The following is a 22,134-nucleotide window of genomic DNA, read 5'->3' as shown; positions in this document are numbered from 1 at the left end:
TCGCCAACCAATCAATAACATTACCCTTAATGCTATTTCCATCCAAGTTTGGCAGGGGTTTCTGTGGTGCCAGAGATAACTGAGATGCCAGGGGTATTTGCGGCGACTGACTTTGCCGCCATTCATGTGGCTGCTCCTCTTCTTGCACATATTCTACTTTTTGTTCCCTCTTTTTTCTCTCTCTAGTGCGTCCTCTAACCGGCATTATAGAGTAAGCAGTTTTGAATTGTGTATATTTATTATAAAAATAATAAAATAAGTCAAGTAAACTTTAAAACAGCTTTTTTTGGATCCACACAACACGGGTTTTGCAAAAATAGAGAGATTCTAGATTCATTGATCTGTTAAATCTCATTTAAAAGTGTACCTTAAACAACTGAAAAATATCGGGAACCAGTCCGTATTAACTTTAAAGATAGCGACCGAGTATTCCGATTTCTTAGCAACGTAAACAACAACTATTTAATTCAATCTCGCGCAACTAATACAGTTTATTTATAATAAAATATTACTTTATTGGCAAAAAATGCATTTACGAAGATACATGTATATACAAATGCATAATATAAAGCAATGCTATTGTTTTTTTATATTTCATTTATATATCTTGAAAGCACTAATCAAAGAATAGTGGCCGGATGTATATTACCTAAGACATAACGAAATAACATGAACATACACTTTAAATGACCGCTTATCACCATGTAGACGCCACGTGAGATTTGTATGTAACCAAACGTTAAAATAGAATACCAGTACTGCTTTCATTTTTTCTGCATATCACATGTTTTAACAAAACAAAACACATTACAATACAGTGTGGAACATGCATGATTTTTAAATAATAAACTTTCAAAATATTGAAAAGAATGGTTTTGTATGAAAGGTTGTTATCACTGCAAGATAAATGTTTACATTGTTTCTGTATTGAAATTGTTTTGTTGATTAAAAAACTAAAAATATTTCAATTCCTATATAAATACATAATTGCTTAAACATATTTCCATGTTTCAGAGACGAGGCAGAGTCTTAGAGAAAGTAAGTAAACATTGGTTATAGAAGTTAAATTCTTCAATATATCTTAACAAAATTATTAAATATTTAGATTGCAATTTAATGAAAATATTGGTTAATCGAAAATAGTTTGACAACCATTTACTAGGTATTATCGGCCACTAGTTTCCCATTTACATAGATCAACAGATAGGACTACAAGCATATTCCATGGCCGAGAGTGAAGATAGGTTCATCCCAACCCGAGCGTATGGTGTTTAGCTGAAACGAAGTTAATCGAGTTTCCGTAGAACACCCTGTGCGAGAGCATGAAAATAATGCGGACTTTTACTACGATTGTTAAAATTTTGTCATTACGGATCAGAGCTGGTCCCAATAGGACTCTAAATTTATATATACTTAGTTGTTGTTTTTTTCTTCAAATTGTTCATCTCTGAAACCGCATTGCTCGAACCTTAAATATTTTGTTTGAAGCCTCTTGCTGAGATCATAAACCCTTATAGTTTAAATAATGCCCCTGGAGTCAAAGCTGGCACCGTCCACTGGGTGTCAGGTTTTCTATATACTTATATAAAGTTTCTCTGAAGCCGCAAGGCAAAGACTTTTAATAATTGGTATGTAGCCTGATGAAGTTGCCCTTAGCCAAGATTGAGTCAAATGTCGCTCTGGCCCAGGGGTCTCAAGTTTTCTATATATTTATACAGCTTTATGTTCACAATCGCTTGCCACAGACCGTAAATATTTGGTTTGTAGCGTCATGAATTGGTCTTTTACTAAACAAATAAGGTAATCACCATTGGATCTAAGCTTGTAACGCCCAGTTGGTAGACTATCTATATAATTATTAAGGTAAAGTTTTGAAACGTTCTCTGAAACTGATAGACCCAGACCCTTGTTATTTGATGAAAACGCCTACATTTACTACTTACATCAATAACTACCAAAATTTTTTTTTCAAGCAATGACTTCCTTTGAAAGAATTGTCTTAGTTACATGAAATTTGGTTAGCAACTAAACTTCCTATATTCATAGTAACCAGTTATGTGCTTCGCAACAAAGGGCTACTTAAGCAGTCAGATAATTTCTTAGCTTTCACTTACGTCCCTAGCAACCATTGACTTCCTTAACCACTTCCTTCTTAAGGACTGGCTACCTCCATATACACCAATGACTGCCTTAGCAGTCCATGACTTTCTTATCAAACAATGACTACCAAAGCAACCACTGACTTGCTTAGCAGCCATTAACATCTTAGCAACTAACATTGAACTTGATCTCATTAAAACGCGTAGGCGAGTTGAAAATAAACAATGACACATATCCGTTTTAAAATAAGTACTGAGGCTATCGGTAATAAAAAAAGAAAAAAAAACACCTTTATTAAGAATGACTATTTGCTTGACTTTTCCTTTTTTGATCGGTCGATGTCCATAAGTTGACACAATGACATAATTGGTTTTGTATCCTTGAGTGGGTTTGATCAAGGCCAATGTCACTGTTACTAAAATTACAAATTGTGTCCACCCAATAATCTTTGAAAAGTGTCCATAGATATAATTAATAGGTAATATGTATGCTGTATACGTAAAACTTTCGGTGTTTCCTTATATCATTCAAACTGATAGATCTGTTTAATACTTAATCTCTGTTTTGACCGGTTTACAAAGAAAATTATTTGCAATTTTCAGTTTATATAATTTGTTTATTTTTAATTGGCATATACCAGAAAGTCAAACAGAAAAAAAATAAAGTGTTTTCCCTTTGTACGGTTCAATATTTAGCAAACACAGTTGTCCGTTCGTACAATGTCGAGTGTAATTGTAATTTTGGTAAAAATCCAAGTAACGACTACTTGTGCTTCTAACTGTACTATTTCAGATTACAAAATCGTGATTAAAGTGTTACCTTAAACTTCCAATTACAGCTAAATACTGTATAAATTTTAATATTTCGCTTACTGCATTAAGTCACAATTTCAACAAACATGATAATTTTATACCGACTGAATGGAAACGGAATTAATGAGATAAGTTCCCGATCAAAAGTGGCTTATTTCAATAATTATCACAACCAAGTGATGCTAGACAGAATGAAAGTTTCTATACCATTTATTTTTTAGTTTGAAAATATGCATCTTTTTCATCGTGCAATTATAATCATTATCCATACACTTGACATGGACAATTTCACATATGCATTTATCTACAATGTGAACATTTTTAATAAGCTAGCACAAAGGAAACAGATCGGTATATTTTACAGTATTGGTATTATTGCTTAAAAAGTACATACCTAAACAACTATTAAAACCTGAGTGTCACTCAAAATAGTATACGAGATTTATACGGGGAGTAGAAATGTATTAATGTAGCAGTGTAAATCCCTCAAGTAGGTGTGGGGTCTGGGGTCCTCACCAGTAAGGATCGATCAAGGGAACAACGCCCCTTGTGGTCGGTTTCCTGAGTCGAAGCCCCCCCCCGGACCGAAAATGTGTATAGGCCTTTTTCAATTACAAACATCTAGTCTTCTGGTATATGTATTCATGTGTTTTCTCATTAAGAAACATATTTTTCATGTACAATATAATGAGTAAGTGTGTGACTGTGAAACCTAACATAAGAGTACTTGAATATAGTACTGAATCAAGGTATGACAGTGAGGGCACTCTAATGAGCCTAATAATTGTCATATTCAGATTTAGTATTATATTCAAGATGCCTCTTCATATGCTAGCAATTCTCTCCTTATAATATTTGTTTCTACCGTAACTGAGACCTATGCTTTCTAACGGAAATGTTTACTAGCATTTTTGCAAAAAAAGAAACAGATCGGTTTTGGTATTCTTAATTAAAAAGTACGAACCTAAACAACTATTAAAACCTTAGTGACACTCATAATATTATACGTGATTTTTGACGTAGTGTAGAAATGCATCTCCTAAAAATGTCTGTATGACACTTATGATTCATAATAGAAAAGTTTTACTAAGCTGATCAAGGTGAAGCAGAACTTCTGCTGCAACGTTATCACAAATTTTAAAATTCTTATTTTCAATTACAAACCGAGTGCAGCAGATTCACTGTTTTGGAGTTAATTCAGCGTTTGCAAGATATAGGGCTTCTCTTCAGTATAGTTTGTACGGAACGATTGAACTACAGGCATTTGAACTGACAGGTTTTTTTTCAACCGATAAGTTACTTTATCTCTGTTGTAAATATGCTCCACTTAATTTCAATTTGAACCTTGAAATGCCCTGCTTTTGTGGTAAATTTTCAAACGCTTTCCACAACTTCACTCCTGTAGTAGTTCGCCGTTTGTATTTGGAACGCTTGGAGACCACGACCTAGTACTTCAAAACAATCCCAGAGGGGGAAACAACTAATCACGTTACGCATCAAGCTAATGCTGATTGGTATTCGGACAGCTGGGAAAGCAAAATTTAGTTCAACAACACCAACCATAGGGGTTTTAAACGGATGTAAAAATGAAAAACATGACAAAATTTAACATGTTTTCTCGTTTATGCGGGCAAATTAGTTTGGTAAAGATAGTAAAGTTACCGGATGATCTGTTATAACGTCATTATGAAACAAGTATGAAACAGTCACTTCTCTGTGTCTCATTTACATTTAATCATACATCTCCACGTTATACATTTTAAACAAAAGATCAAGTATACAAATATATAAAACAAACATAAGTCCATGTGTAATTATTCAGGAATGAGGGCAATGATGATCAGACTTAATTGAAATGCGTTCCATTTATCTTACTACATCTAAATTTATGGACACGGCTGATGCCTATTGTTTATGTTTTATCTATGATGTTAACATCAGTTATGATACAACAAGCGAATTAATTAAACTTAATGCCGATTAAGTTTCATCAACTCGGACAATAACCGAATATGTTTGCGCAAGGTAAATTTAAATTATTCGCACAATAAACGTGTTTTACATTGATTCAAAGTATTGCATTCTTCTCAAAATAGTCATAATGCTTGATTTCGTAAATTTAATTGATTTTTTTTTTACAAATGCAAAGTAAGCAAGGTGTTTTATTTTCTTTTGATTGCTTAATACTGTAACAAACATAAATATAAATTAAATTCAAACACAAGTGTGTAGAAAGTATAATGTTTATAAGATTGAGAATCAAATAATAAAGCATAAGTCAAGTGTGATTATTGATGAAGGAGTGCAATAACGATCAACATACGTTATTGAAATTAGTTCCGGCGCGAAAACAACCTCTGACAGGATTACCACGATTTGTGCCTTGTGACACCGTACACAGATTTATGCCGATTACGTATTACACGTGAACTGAATAAGCTGCAGTCGAAACACACTGTTCTGCCTTTGCGCAGATTCTATGCACAGGCACGTTTTTTTTTTAACTTAAGCCCGTTTATGTTCATTTGTGGCCATCCCTGACGGAGACCGTTTCATACAGTGATATTTTTTTTAGAAAAAAACAGCACAACTGTTATCGGTGTCAGTTTGTTTAACAGACAAAACTGACATTCCTATGAAATTTTTCCCTAATATTTTATATTGAATGCAAAAATTAAAAATATTTGCATGTTTGGTTTGTCCTTTATTATCAGACTGCAAACACTGCTATTTAATGTGGATATTCAGTAATGTTTACTAGCACTGTCGATTCTCGGAACACTTTCCACCACAGACGCACATGTGTACTCTTGATAAAGAAGTATAAGTGATACGTATTAGGTCACAGAAACAGGGGCAAGCTTTGTTTAGTGTATATGAGGTTCTCAGATAACTCCTTATGGTGATTCGTGAACTTAAAAACGTATGCTAACATATATATAGACAAAGCATGTATCGTTTTTCTGCTATAACACGTAATCATTTCTCTTCAAACTTTCATTTCTAGTTTTGAAGACCATATTGATCAAAGGTTCTGCTCACTTGGTCAACGAAACAATTCGTGTTATGGTTAGCGTCAATAAACGATAAAAAGCCAGATGTCGGCTCATCTACACACATGTAGTACATCCCATAATTCTCTGGAAAGGGGCCTTGTAATTTTGTGTTGATGTTTTCATGGTAAATGCTGTCATTGGAAACCAATAATGTATATTATAGTCCCAAAGTAGAGTATCAATACATTGGCAGTATAGTTATCTTGTCAACGTCAGCATCGTTAGATGGTCTTCGGTGTTGCCTTCTGCCATCCTTTTTTCGGTCTAATCTGTAAAGCTATCGATTACGTATGGTTTGTAAAATGGCCTGATTGTAGAATTCATTTTATTGCCCTATTCTGAGCTGAAAAACAAACACTACAAATTGGCAGTTCATGAGAATCATTGGACATATTAATGTTTTCAGCGACTTTTAAATTCTTACACTGCTGATCGTGCGTGTTCAGTAAAACGTTTTAAATTGGCTTTGGGTTTTAAATTCGCTTGGCCTTTTCACGTTTCTTTATTTATTGTCTGTTATTATACTAGATATATTTTCTATGCCAAACAAAGCTTAGTTTTGTTCTCCAGATGGAGACTTATTTGTAACCACTTATTTTTCTTTGAAGAACTGTTTCTCTTAATATGCACCGTTTTGTTGGTATTCTTGTCTTCTAGAAAGGAATTGTTAAGATAACTTTCCTCCAGCAATTAATGCGCTTTCCACCCCTGATTGTTTTGAGTTACCTTCTGAAGGTTAATTCTTTTTTTCATACGTTTCCATCCAACGTATTCAGCTTATATATACGGCAAAAACTATATACAATGTTTATTCCAATATTATTAAACGAAACACGAAACTTATACTAATTGTGTTTTATCAACTCCATCAAAAACTTAAATAAGTATTGCCTTAAACGGAGGACACCTAACAGTTATTAAAACCTGAATGATGGCCAGTATTTACTTTCATAAACATTAACGTGTTTTGTATAGAACTTTGTTTTTATTTTGCAAACGATATGAACGGTATATCTATTGTGTAGCTTATCGTCTAACACACAATATCAATACAGTACTATTTCTATGTTTCAGTACGTGGCTTGTATGGTGATGAAAGTAAGTAAAACAAAAAGGTGCTATATGGCAAATTTCTCCAGTAGACTTCCAAATACTAAATAAGAAAAACAAATATTTTTTGAATTATATCAAATATTGATATGGAGAGTTTCAAAGCTCTAACAACATTTGAAAGAATGGATGCCGCGGTTGATTCTTATTGTTCAAATGTTATTAATAATATTCCTTCAAATATGAACCAACCAACCAAACATAATACCGATTTTGTCATCAGCTCGGATAACAACTGATTCTGTTCTGGCTATGTAATTAAGAATGAGCGCACAAAGAACGTGTTTTACTTTTATTTGAATAATACTTCTAAAAATGTAATTGATGTTTTTATTCTTTAATCTAAGTTGAATATTCTTGACAAATGTAAAAGTATTCACGGTGCTTCATTTTCACATTTTGCGTTTATAAATATAATTGATGTACATGTAAAATTAAATAAATAACTGTGAAAGATCCCTTTAAGCAATTGTGTAGGCCATCATAAACGGTAAATATACATGCCTGTTTTATGAGAGCAAACGACGTGAGCATGTGGACGGCATTGTTTAGACTATTTGTTGTTTTCAAACAATGTTGATGAAAATATTATCCAGCGTAAACGTAAATATTGAAACAAATAAATAAAGAGTTGGTTTGAGTTTGCATAACGAATTAAGCAAATATTAAATATCCGTTAGTTGGAGTGTTTTATTTTTTAATTGATACACTATCATTTCTATGTTTCAGTTCTGTTGCGTATATGTAAGTAAAAACATACGTATTGTTCTTCTTATACTATGAAGTATACAAAGAAGTCAAACAAATATTAATGTCTGAATGATGGGCCAGTGTAAATGTTCATATTTATATACGAGTTTTGTACGTGGTTCTTGTTCAAATTTAACAAAGCGATATGCACAATATATTCATATTGTAGCTCATCATCTTACTTACTATGTCGTCAAGATGTGTCTCTTTATTCCGTATTGGAATTCCTTTATCAATACAATACTATTTCTTTGTTTCAGACAGAGTAGTGGGTTATCATGAAGATGAAGGTTAGTAAATCATTAAAGTTGATATAAGGCACATTCCTCTTCATATAACTAATAGGACAAAAATGTGATTTAAGTGCAAACGAATATTTATAGATAGTGTTTCATAGCTGTGTCAATGTTTCGTCGAATATGATTAAATGAACCTACCAAACTTGATACCGATTTAGTTATCAACTAGTTAATTCAGAAGTGTGCGCACAAATAATGTGTTTTATTTTTATAAAATATTCTTCTTAAAATAGTATTGATAGATTTACTCGTCAATCTAATCGACAAATTATTGCCAAATGTAAAGTCGATGCTTAATTTTCACGATCGGCATTAACAAACATGATGTTTATGTAAATTGTATTATTATCTGTGAAAGATCCCTTATGACAATTTGGAATGTCATTTTAAAGCAGGTGATAGGCATTGATAAGGTTATTTGTTGTTGTCAGCGTTAACATAAGTAATGAAAAATATAAAAGAATAATTGGTTTTACTTTACATAACAAAATAAGAAAATACCTTGTTGAAGCCCTTTTTTATACAAAATAATGTATGCATTTGTGTCTCTTCTTACATAACCGCAATTGCCTAATCGATACTATATTATTAATGTTTCAGCTAGGAGACGATTGGGTAAGTAAAACAGTAAAAATGTTACATGTCTCAGGTATAATTTATAATTCTTATACAAGTATATATACATCATTTTTAATCCAAATAAATATTGATACAAAGTATAATGGTAAAATTATTATAGGCGGAAGCGATCAGGTTGAGTAAATAGCTATTTGTCAAAATTTCATAATTGAGGAAGAGGGCTGTGATTGTCCGACATTATTTGAGTATCGCATGCTTAACAATATCTGACAGGATCACCACGGTTGGTGCCTCTTAATCAAGTTTCATAAATAATATTTCATCATATACTATAAAACGAACTACCCAAATTTGATTTTCTTTCACCAATTCGAACACACGTTTCTTAAACAACTTAGAAAGTCATTATCAAAGGTAATTACTAGCCCGTTTACAATATTTCAGTTTTAACGATTCCAGCAGGCGATAGAAACTGTTTATGTTTCGTGTTGATTTGAAACAGTGTTGATGAACAAGCCAGCGTAAACATTATAGTGATTCAAATAAATTATAGTTGTAATAAGTATAAAAAGAGCGCCGCGGAGGTAACGCTAAAGCTCGTCAGTTATTGTCTAAAAAGGAGCATACCTCAATTAGTAAAGTCTGAGTTATAGGTCAGTGTTAACTTTCATACTCATGTACTAGTTGTATATGGGTGGGGGTTGTTTTAAAATTGCTTAAGTATTTTCGTTGGTTGTTAGTTATTCAAATAACACTTGCATTGAGTTTTGTCTAGTTTTATAGTACTGGCTTTGAAATCCTGTATCACCACTATATCTATTTTTCAGAATTGAATTCATTGCCTGAGGAATGTAAGTAAAACCATCAAAGGTGAAATAAGTCTCATTCCTGAACTATACTTTAACATACAGATTAATAAATATCAATGAAATACAAACAATAGTAATACAATGATTATCAATCAATATTGTTTATTATGAAGTATGGATTTATTTTTACATAATTATGTTTGTTATAAGTCATAGTGTAATTATTTTGGGAAAGGGGCAAATGATGTTGAAACATTATTGTAATAGGTTAGATCGATAGCTCTAGTTACATCTGACAGGCTGGTCACGGCTGATGCCTTACATTCAAAGTATTATCTATACAATTCCTCACAATATGATTATTCCAATCGCCCGAACGAAATACCGATTTTGTTTCTTTAACTTGGCCATCGGTCGCACATGTGTTTTTGTTCTGTTTCGATTTTTCACCTTATATACACTCTGTTTGTAAGGGATATAATGATTGCTCAATCCTGACAAGGGTTAGTAAAGCCAAAATACGTATGTAAAAATACCACACCAACCAAAATAAACAAATATAACACGGTGTAGATCATTAAATTAACATAAAATATCCACATTGTATGCGCTTTTCTAACTAATGCATTCTGAACAAGATGACAATACACCAACTTTTAACAAAGCACTTTTAATTTGTAGAAGTTTTATTTACGGGCAGTCATCAGTCAATAACATTGCTAGATGTGCTCAGTCATAAAACTGGCTGCACAATCACGAAGCGAATCTAGTACGGAACTTTCGCCAATTCTTGGTGAATTTCATTCATAAACAACGCATTAATCGGTTAGAGTTAAACCGACGACTCTTCACTGAACTATATACTTAGTATCGTACAACATTGCATAAACCATGATTGAAGTTAGGTAAATTAGTATTTTGGATTTTTGCGAGCACGGGTCTAAATGCAACACTATATCATTTTTGATAGATAAGTCAGATTTTGGTTTTCCAAAAGTCATTCGTTCGTTCTATGTGTCATTTTATAAATAAAATAGAAACTTCACTTTAACTGTTATACATTGTCGATTTCATTTTTATTTTGAGAATTCAACACCTTGTCGGTAAATATATGGGGTAAACAGAATCGAGAGAAACCCCTGTGATCCATCTTCATACATCGCTTTAGCTGTTATTCATTATTTATTTCATGTGATCCATTGACGCTGTTTGCGCTATATATTTAAACATATACACACATAAGTATTGTTTTACTTTTTATTTGAATTAACCTTTAAATTTGTTGATGATTTTGTTTCGTTATTTTTTTCTTTTTATATTTTTGAGTAATGTGAAGTATGCACGGTGCCTTATTTTTCAATTCTGCCTTTACAAACATAATGATTTACATGTATTACAAATCTCTTACTGTGAAAGAGACTTTTAAACCACTTCCAATTATCATTACATAATGTAAAGTTATATAATATCTGTTCTTCTATTTTTAATCTCAAAAGAAGCCAACAGGTCATAGTTGTCATTTTTTTTCTGTTTTAAAACATTGGTGCTGAAGCGTAAACAAAAATAGTGATACAAAGAAATGAATAATTGTTTCAATTATATCTAAAGCGCCTAGGAACGAAAGCTCGTATGGTATTGTTTAAAAAGAGGCAAACGTAAACAATTTAAGACTTCGGGGTCTTGTATTTACTTTGCATAACGACATAAGAAGTGTATAATTTAGTTGTAGGTTATAAAAAGATTGAATTGTACAATGGTGTTCCTTCGTACAATATTGGACTTCCTTTATCGATAGTATTACTATGTTTCAGTGCGGAGGAGATTAGGTAAGTAAAACATTAGCAGATGGTATAGTTACATTTCTCAGATGTTCGTTATAATAATGATATAAACTATCAATACAAAGCCACACATAAAAATTGTAAACCAGAGTGGTTAAAAACAACTACGTGTATGGATACGTGTCTCCTGCCTTTATGCACTACATCATTCAGGTATGTCTACCTTGTTTTATTTTATAATTATATGTGCAATAACTCAATGAGTCGACTTTAGGTTAAAAGAGAAATCTCGCATTATTGTTAAGACTCAACTGCAAATTTTACCTGTACTTTGTGGCTATACGTTATGTACAGTTCAAGTAAATGTCGTGATTCTCATTTTTGACTATATTAAACTTATTCTGCTTAGTAGGGCAAACATGAAACATCAATTTAGTATTTTAGTGGTTCATAAGTATGAATACGTGTTGTGTTGAATGTTCTGTTGAATGTTTTGAAAAGAATATCAAAATCTGATCTCTAAGAACTTGTTTTACTTGTTAGAGTTTAATGTCGAAAGCATTGAACTTGGATAGCTTGCTAGAGGTTAATGTTGACAGCTTTCAAATTTGGAAATATTCTTCGTTCCGTAAGTGTTATCATTTCAATGAAATAAACTACTAGTAAGGAGTAGAAATGACTATTTTGCTATTTTGATGTTCTACTTACATTCAAGAGCTAGGATTGAGCACACTGTAGTGCATGGGATATATGTAAATGCCTTAGTGATTAAACATAAAAACGTTCGTATCAAACTCACAAACCATGATTTAAAAGTATTAATAAGAACCAAACTTTCCAAGAATGAAGCTTGTATTACCAAGGTAAATGAAAAAAACTGGATGACGTCAAAATGTGTAAGAAACAACAAATATTTAATTTCCGCAATTATTTCTGTTTTCTTAAGTCTTTAAAATTGCATTTTCCTGCAACCATACCTCTTACTGTTCTATTTTTTTTAAAGTTAAAGTGTTCTTCACATAAGCAAACGACAGACCAGTAAACACTAAAAACAAAACATGGAGTAAAAACGTTAGTAAAGTGTGTACATAATACATACGATCTTCAAACAAAAACAAAAACTGCATGATGGTGGAAGTTGTGTAGTAGTATTGTTCTTAAGCCTTATATTACACTGTTCGCAAACTTTTGTTTACCTTTAAATATTTTTTTTTTTTTTTACTTTTAGTTGAATAAAAGCTTTTGCACAAATAAAAACAACGTATTCGACGGCATTGGTTATATCTCATATATTTTAAAATGTATTTAATTATTAAAACATATTCATGCTCCTTACTGTCAGCATAGGTCTATGTAAGACAATATAAGCTTTATTTAACCTTTGTGTTTTAGTAACATTATGATACTTTGGTTAAGTTGACAACGATAATAGCAATACTATATAATAAGACTTTACCGGCTTTGACGTGATAAATCATGGAAGTGGTATTCACCGTCAAATATTACTTATATTTTTGGTAAATAGACGTGACGTCATTGTATACGCTATGATAAAATAAACTTCCGGAAATTTAAGTTAGTTCGCATGCCTTTAATGGGCTTGTTGAATAAATATATGCTGTATGAACAATAGTGTTGAAGATAATTACAAAAAGTAAGTAAAACACACATCTATTTTTGTAGAAAGAATGGCTGAAGCGGAGGCAGGCGTCAATGATTTGATGGGAAAGTTGGAAGTGCTGTTTGAGCTGTTTTTGTACGTTTGTCTGATACTTGAAACATCAACATCAAAGAAAACAAGGAGAAGCAAAGAGGATAAATGCATTGTACATATACTGCTTCTTCGATCTGGAGTTGAGTCGAATCCCGGCCCAAAGACATGGATTGGTAATCATCTTAATTTACTTAACACATGGCAGGTGATGAGCGGGTAAGGCATATATCTACGTAATATAACTATTTTGTCCGCAGTACCACAGTTACACTTTCGCTCTGGAAGTAAAGCATTTGTTATCACATCTTTGACAACTTTGTCAAATGGTTATTGGTAGTAAAACTGCCAATCTCACTATAAACTCAAAGTTTGAAGTACGAAAACTATTGGCGTAGACTATCCAATTTCACTTTATTGTGTGTACTGTTAAAGCAAATTATACTTTGATTGTAGAATGAAACGTTATCTATATGCTAATGCTTCGGAACCTGTAACCTTTCAAATACTCCTTTAAACGAAAGTTTGATAAAAAAAATTAGTATGGTGACCGTGATAAATCATATATATATATATTGATATATATTTGTATACTCAATATTTGTAAGAATATTTACCCAGCGAAAAATACGGTGTGTATGTGCCTGCATTGTTATTAAAGCGTTGCAAATGTGAGAGGGGCGTTCTTTTTTCAAAACAAAAAGAACACAAAATACAATGACTTTTTTCTAGCCGAAATACCGCCTGAAATGCCAGCAGCAGACGATGATATTGCTTACTTGTCCAAGTATATTGGAAAAGGATGGCAGAATCTTGGAAGAAAGCTTGGGCTAGGTCCTGCAACATTGGATCACATAGAGCACGACTTCCATCAGGGAGGCATGAGGGACCAAATTTACCACATGCTATTGAAGGTCAAAGCTCCGCCGTTGGAAGCAACCCTGAAAAACATTCTGGAGACGCTCGATATTATTGAAGCTGAATTCAGTATCACGGTTGAATGGAGCGAACTTTCACTTCGATTCAGTACATGTTTTATTAGTTTTTGGTGTTTAATACAAAACGTAAAATAAGTAACATTATACACTTTTCAAATGATCACATATAATATATGTGCTGTTATTCGTAATTATTACTAAAACTTCTTTAATAATGCTTGTTACCTTCAAGATAGTTGTGGGTTTCCAGGCTTTAATCTATAAAAGTTAAACAGGTTGTCCAAGTAACGCAGCAGCTAACGCATTCGCTTTTCACTGAGGCGTTCCGGCCTGGGCGCATGTGAGTCGGGCTGGTGATCACTTCACCGGACAAGTGGATTTATTCCGGATTATCCGGTTTATCATAATCAAACATCAGTCATAATATTTTTAAATGCTCTCTTTTTAACCTGCAGGAACAATTCGTCAAAATCAACTGACAGAACAAGAGAAAATATTGGCCTTACAAGCAGAAAACAAGGAACTTAAGACTGAAAACCAGGAACTGAAGGATAAGCTAGCCTCACGTAAACGCAACAGAAGGGCTCGAAAGAGGTGCTCCAAAGATGGAGACGCACCGACTGGGGTTAAAATGATAAAACACAAATGAATCATGAATGCACTTCTACGATTGTATGCGTAAATGTATATATTGGAAACTGTACACACTTTTATAAGACTTTATATGTAAATATGAATATTTCATATAATGTGTATCATAATATGATAAAAAACAAACAAACAAAAATCATTATTCTTTTGAAAATGTCATTGTAGTTCATATCAGATTCGTAATGTGCAATGTTTAGTATTCACATCTTAATTATTATATATATCAAGCCCTTGTTTTACTGTATTAATATCGTAGGCTATATGATCGTTTTGTGTTTATTTTATATTTTCCTTATGTATTGGTGATTTGGGTGTTATTATTGTGTATCATATGAATACAACCTTTCTTCTGCCAAAATAAATATTATTTCAAATCATGTGTTTTAAATATTCCAGGCATACGTTCGGTTTATGCTTTGTTCCATGGTCTACAAATGTTATTGAATAGTTGTGTATGCTAAATATGCTTTCAGCTTTATAAACATTAGTTCCTAACGCTACTTTTAAACTGCATCTAAAAAACTAGACTACTACCTTAATATTTCTCTACTTCAATTGAAATGACATGCAATTTTATTATAAGTGACCAACAAGGGAGACTTCTCATTCTGCATAAAAGTTTTGGATACAATAATTAGGGCAGTATATGTATAGAATGTAGTTAATGCGATGCAACGTACATACTAGACACTCCAATAATCTGCTGCACTTGATTTTACCTTTACTTAGTTTTAGTTAATGGGGCGTAAGTAACATGGCAACTGTAACAAAATGCTGAAACGCTTAATTTCCATAAAAGAGCTGAAAGACTATTCATTTAGACGCAACATTAACCAAGTCATAGAATAATCCGTTCGATATATTTATAAATCGAGTATTGTATTGACAGTGTTTTTGCAACAATTACATTCAAAGTACATACATACATTTTGTGGTTAATTGAGACTGTACTTCGACATATATGGAACACAATAAACACTCTCTCTCGCTCTCAGTCTTGGTTTGTTAGAGACTGTCGATTGACAGAAATGGCATATCGTTCTCTATAAAACTTGTTTTGAATGCGAATATAGATTGACAGCAATGGTCTATGCAGGTACAACACCGTCAACACTCTCTCAATCTCGGTTGATTATGACTGTCGATGGACACCAATGGAACACAAAGACGCAACAATCTTAATGGCCTAGTTTAAGGAATGTTTGGGATGATAATTCCCTGCTGTGCATCTCCTGCTTATTGCACTGGTGTCACAGTATGGGCCGATTTCCTGTGTATTCGTTTATTGGCTCAGGGCCATATAGGGTCCATTTCTATAATAAAACCTGATCTGTTAAGACATGTAGGCAATAAAATTAAAATCATTTAACAGAGGTTGTGAACAAATACACGTTGTTGTTTGTTTGTTTGTTGTTTTGTTGTTGTTGTTGTTGTTGTTGTTGTTTTTTGGGGGGGCGGGGTGTGGGGGGGGGTAATTATAGAAGGCTTAAACTTGGCCTTTAATACTGTTTATCAGACTCCGTTTAACTGAGACTGTTTCTTGACAGCAATGATACATGTAGATGCAACACTCTTAACACTCTTTATCAGATTCCGTTTGACTGAGACTGTTTCTTGACAGCAATGGTACATGCAGGTGCAACACTCTTAACACTATTTATCAGACTCCGTTTGACTGAGACTGTTTCTTGACAGCAGTGATACATGCAGACGCAACACTCTTAGTAATATTTTGCATACTACCGTTGACTGAGACTGTTTCTTGACAGCAATGATACATGTAGACGCAACACTCTTAGCACTTTTTATCAGACTCCGTTTGACTGAGACTGTTTCTTGACAGCAATGGTACATGCAGGTGCAACACTCTTAACACTATTTATCAGACTCCGTTTGACTGGGACTGTTTCATGACAGCAGTGATACATGCAGACGCAACACTCTTAGCACTATTTATCAGACTCCGTTTGACTGAGACTGTTTCATGACAGCAGTGATACATGCAGACGCAACACTCTTAGCACTATTTATCAGACTACGTTTTACTGAGACTGTTTCTTGACAACAATGGTACATGCAGGTGCAGCACTCTTAACACTATTCATCAGACTCCGTTTGATTGAGACTGTTTCTTGACAGCAATGATACATGTAGACGCAACACTCTTAACACTATTTATCAGACTCCGTTTTACTGAGACTGTTTCTTGACAGCAATGGTACATGCAGGTGCAACAATTTTAACACTATTTATCAGACTCCGTTTGACTGAGACTGTGTCATGACAGCAGTAATACATGCAGGTGCAACACTCTTAGCACTATTTATCACACTCCGTTTGACTGAGACTGTTTCTTGAAAGCAATGATACATGCAGACGCAACACTCTTAGCACTATTTATCAGACTCCGTTTGACTGAGACTGTTTCTTGACAGCAATGGTACATGCAGGTGCAACACCTTTAACACTATTTATTAGACTCCGTTTGACTGAGACTGTTTCATGACAGCAGTGATACATGTAGACGCAACACTCTTAGCACTATTTATCAGACTCCGTTTTACTGAGACTGTTTCTTGACAGCAATGGTACATGCAGGTGCAGCACTCTTAACACTATTTATCAGACTCCGTTTTACTGAGACTGCTTCTTGACAGCAATGGTACATGCAGGTGCAGCACTCTTAACACTACTTATCAGACTCCGTTTGATTGAGACTGTTTCTTGACAGCAATGATACATGAAGACGCAACACTCTTAACACTATTTATCAGACTCCGTTTTACTGAGACTTTTTCTTCACAGCTATGGTACATGCAGGTGCAACAATTTTAACACTATTTATCAGACTTCGTTTGACTAAGACTGTGCCATGACAGCAGTAATACATGCAGGTGCAACACTCTTAGCACTATTTATCAGACTCCGTTTGACTGAGACTGTTTCTTGACAGCAATGATACATGTAGACGCAACACTCTGAGCACTATTTATCAGACTCCGTTTTACTGAGACTGTTTCTTGACAGCAATGATACATGTAGACGCAACACTCTTAACACTAATTATCAGATTCCGTTTGACTGAGAATGTTTCTTGACAGCAATGATACATGCAGGTGCAACACTCTTAACACTATTTATTAGACTCCGTTTGACTGAGACTGTTTCTTGACAGCAATGATAAGTGCAGGTGCAACACTCTTAGCACTATCTATCAGACTCCGTTTGACTGAGACTGTTTCTTGAAAGCAATGATACATGCAAACGCAACACTCTTAGCACTATTTATCAGACTCCGTTTGACTAAGACTGTTTCTTGACAGCAATGATACATGCAGGTGCAACACTCTTAATACTATTTATCAGACTCCGTTTGACTGAGACTGTTTCTTACAGCAATGATACATGTAGACGCAACACTCTTAACACTATTTATCAGACTCCGTTTGATTGAGACTGTTTCTTGACAGCAATGATACATGTAGACGCAACACTCTTAACACTATTTATCAGACTCCGTTTGACTGAGAATTGTTTCTTGACAGCAATGATACTTGCAGGTGCAACACTCTTAACACTATTTATCAGACTCCGTTTGACTGAGACTGTTTCTTGACAGCAATGATACATGTAGACGCAACACTCTTAACACTATTTATCAGACTCCGTTTGACTGAGACTGTTTCTTGACAGCAGTGATACATGCAGACGCAACAATCTTAACACTATTTATTAGACTCCGTTTGACTGAGACTGTTTCTTGACAGCAATGATACATGTAGACGCAACACTCTTAACACTATTTATCAGACTCCGTTTAACAAAGACTGTTTCTTGACAGCAGTGATGCATGCAGACACAACACTCTTAACACTATTTATCAAACTTCGTTTGACTGAGACTGTTTATTGACAGCAATGGTACATGCAGGTGCAACACTCTTAACACTATTTATCAGACTCCGTTTGACTAAGACTGTTTCTTGACAGCAGTGATACATATGTATGCAACACTATTAACACCATTTATCAAACTCCGGTTGACTGAGACTGTTTCATGACAGCAATGATACATGCAGGTGCAACACTTTTAACACTCTTTATCAGACTCCGTTTGACAGAGACTTTTTTGACCGCAATGATACATGCAGGTGCAACACTCTGTTGACAAGGAACTTTAATTTTCGCCGTAGTGTTTATGTTGGAAACCGCACAGTGCTTTTTGATACAACATTGCATTTCCAAAACATGAATGTTATTTCCAGTTTTTATAGTCTTATTATACTTACTTATCATATTCTTTGTTAAATGCAAATATGAATAATAATTTAAGTAATGCATCTTATTACTTGCATTGCACGTTCCGCGCGTTCAAAATTTGGATTCCTATGGTTATGTATAGTATGCGTCTTGTGATAATTGTAAAATCTAAAAGTTATAATGGCAGTAAATAGATGTCACCATGACAACAGTTACTGCCGTTTGTTAATAAATGTATGTATTACCCGATGTTTATGCATAGTATGTGCTGTTTACTAGACCAAAGTATTGCCTTTGAGGATTAGGAATTCTAAGAACGACTGCCGTTGGCTGACAAAATCCTAGGGATTATTTTATTTAATTAGTCAGAATTCGTTATTCCTAAATCCCTAGTCGACTGTTGTTAACGGCGCGTTTTCCGAATCTGGTTTCAATTCAATTAGTTTGATCTGATCTTTTGACCAGATCTTTTTGATAACTTTCGATTAGAAACACACGATAACCATGTAATTTAAAAGTAAAGTAAAAATCCGTAAATGGCTTTGCCATGCACTTATGGAACAGTAATGATCAAAATACTGATGCATTGTAAACTGCCCTGCTACTGATATTAAGAAAACCCAGTTGCTGGCAGCTGAACTGTTTAATTGACTATGAAAGATTGAAAATATAAATTATTGAAACTTATTTGAATAATACACTTCTCCTTCTTTTACATTGGCCAATTAGACGTCATCCTGACAGAGACTCGAGAAAGCTAATATTAACCAAGGCATCTGACCAGCAAATGAAATATTGAACGATTAGTTTGTTATTTGTCGTTATATCTGTCTTACAGTCGGTTATCTTTTGAAAATATTTTTTTTTAGAAATTATCATACGCTCTCGTCTTTGTAAGTATAGGAAATATCATATTAATTATGTTATAAAATTACACACAAAACAGATTCATTTTCGTTTACAATTCTAAATAATTAAATAAAATTAAAATTACAATGGTGTTACAGACGATTTTATAAGTAATATAACTTAATAACGTATTGAACGAATATCAGGTGGCAAAATATATTAGATTTTTACTAACAAACATGTAATTCGTGTGTTATGTATTTCAATATTTTAAAATAAAGATTCCTATGAAAAATGAATCTCAGCTCTTTTAAAAGAAATATCAAGATGACCTTTTAAATATTGTAAACAAATACGCTGGCCAAGACGCAGATTTTACCTTTCATGACAATACAGGTGAATCACAATTAACGGCATTAATCACAAGAAGTAAATAAGAGTTGCTTGTTTAATTTGATTTAATACAACTACTCAAATCATCAACAGAGCATCATAAACAGAATTAAGAGCAAATTATAAGGAATTAAAAGGTATGTTTAATTAAACAACGTTTTACTTTCCATCAAATGTACTCATATGAATTTATCATTTGGAACATTTATTTGCTTTTTGTAGCTTTTGGTGTAAAGAAACATGGGCTATTTCAGTTGTCGTTTTCTCTCAATTAAAGTAAAACAAAGGCTTGTTTACTAAGTTTAAATGTTTATCTAAGTTGCGTCATATAACAGCGTGTATATATTAGTTTATAAATGATGGCAACTACCAAGCTCCTATTTAAAAAGTCATAAATACAAACATCAAACAGACACTTAACGAGAGACAAACGGCATTTATGACTTCAATTCGCATTAATAGCATACTTTGTATACATAAATTACTAATGCGTTAGTTGTTATTAACAAGTATTTACTGGTTGAACCCAGATGTTCATTTAACTGATGTTAAACCTGGTTGACGTATATAACGTATTTAGTAACCAATAGCATGACGTAATTAGATCCGGGAACCGGTCGGCGATTTTGAAATTGCTGTATGTATAAATACGAACGTAGCCCTTACTATACTTATTTCATTAAATAATACGACATCATAAATATGAGGAGTTCTATTGTACTTGTCTTACTCATGTGCCTTGTAGGTGAGTCGAAAAGGATTTAAAAGTTATTGAAATAAGGATGATTGTTTAAAGTGTGTACTCATGCATTTTGCTCCAAGGTACATTTGACTCTTTCACATTTCCCATCTCTCACAACGAAACATGCATGAAATGTTATCATGAAATATTTAAATTTAATCTTAAATATACATACATCTTGACTTTTCCAATATATTTAGTGGTTTTAATCTTCTTACAAATGATCGATTTCAAATAACGAAGTAAAACACTGTTTAACATTTACTTGAGATTTGTAATTCGTTTAGTTTATCTGCAACTTTTACCGGATTGGATTAGCGTAGTCCAGAATGTTCGCTTCTAATTTATAAGTACACAACAACGCTTTGGCTTTTGAATAGTAGCGTGAAGTGAAGCAGAAATATCGCATCAGCTGTTGAATTGGCAATTTTTTCCGATGTGTATTTATAGGTGTGATTGGCGGTCATAAGGATAAGGGTTCATTGTGAAGGGTGTCATTTAGGTATAGCTAATACTTGAGGACCGAGTACTCTATACAATTACAATTTTTTTTCATTATGTTCTTTTCTTCTAAGAGCATCTCATTTGTTTCAGTTTCAAACGGTGGTCAACCTGCTGGCCAAGGTGAAATGTGTGGAGGATACGCCGGTACTATGTGTGGAGAAGGTCTAAGGTGTGATCATTCTAGAGAAACTGCTGGAAAGTGCGTGCGAAGTCCGTTTGCTGTGGTTTTTCATGGCCAGCAGTTCTAGAGGCGTGTGTGAGTAAGTTAAACCTTTCCACAACTCTGTTTAACTGTATTTTTTGTATTCTTGTATACATTTGCAAATTTTAAATCTTAAGGTAAACGTAATGTCTTGTATGTAAGTAGTTGAAGTTGACTTAGTATTGTAGTAGTACTATTCATTTGTTGTAGAATTAGCAGAAACAGAAGCTATATTTTCACTACTAGCATTAGTAGTAGTAGAAGTAGTAGCAGAAGCAGCAGCAGCAGAAGTAGTAGTAGTAATAGTAGTAGTAGTAGTAGTAGTAGTAGTAGTAGTAGTAGTAGTAGTAGTAGTAGTAGTGGTAGTGCTAGTGGTAGTGGTAGTAGTAGTAGTAGAAGTAGTAGTAGAAGTAGTAGTAGTAGTAGTAGTAGTAGTAGTAGTAGTAGTAGTAGTAGTAGTAGTAGTAGTAGTAGTATAAGCAGTAGTAGTAGTAGTAGTAGTAGTAGTAGTAGTAGTAGTAGTAGTAGTGGTAGTGGTAGTGGTAGTGGTAGTGGTAGTAGTAGTAGTAGAAGTAGTAGTAGTAGTAGT

General features: G+C 33.5%; 1 protein-coding gene across 2 annotated transcripts in view; it reads left to right on the top strand.

The window, feature by feature from the left end:
- The window catches only part of LOC128224087 (uncharacterized), a 103,975-nt gene that overhangs the window by 80,087 nt on the left and 1,754 nt on the right, over positions 1-22,134 (top strand). Inside the window, exons 9-18 of one of the 2 annotated variants that reach the window (XM_052933741.1) lie at positions 1,015-1,038; positions 7,043-7,066; positions 7,808-7,822; positions 8,089-8,118; positions 8,728-8,742; positions 9,534-9,557; positions 11,327-11,341; positions 12,980-13,183; positions 13,740-14,033; positions 14,401-14,985. In XM_052933741.1, coding sequence (XP_052789701.1) covers positions 1,015-1,038; positions 7,043-7,066; positions 7,808-7,822; positions 8,089-8,118; positions 8,728-8,742; positions 9,534-9,557; positions 11,327-11,341; positions 12,980-13,183; positions 13,740-14,033; positions 14,401-14,594 — 839 coding nt within the window. In that variant the 3' untranslated portion in view covers positions 14,595-14,985. Of the gene's footprint in view, positions 1-1,014; positions 1,039-7,042; positions 7,067-7,807; positions 7,823-8,088; positions 8,119-8,727; positions 8,743-9,533; positions 9,558-11,326; positions 11,342-12,979; positions 13,184-13,739; positions 14,034-14,400; positions 14,986-21,433; positions 21,604-22,134 lie in introns of those variants that run through there. The other variant, XM_052933742.1, reaches the window with a different exon arrangement.

Source organism: Mya arenaria, chromosome 17, assembly GCF_026914265.1.
Source record: "Mya arenaria isolate MELC-2E11 chromosome 17, ASM2691426v1".
NCBI lineage: Eukaryota > Metazoa > Mollusca > Bivalvia > Myida > Myidae > Mya > Mya arenaria.
Note: the sequence above shows the minus strand (reverse complement) of the source record. Positions and strands in the feature narration are given on the sequence as shown.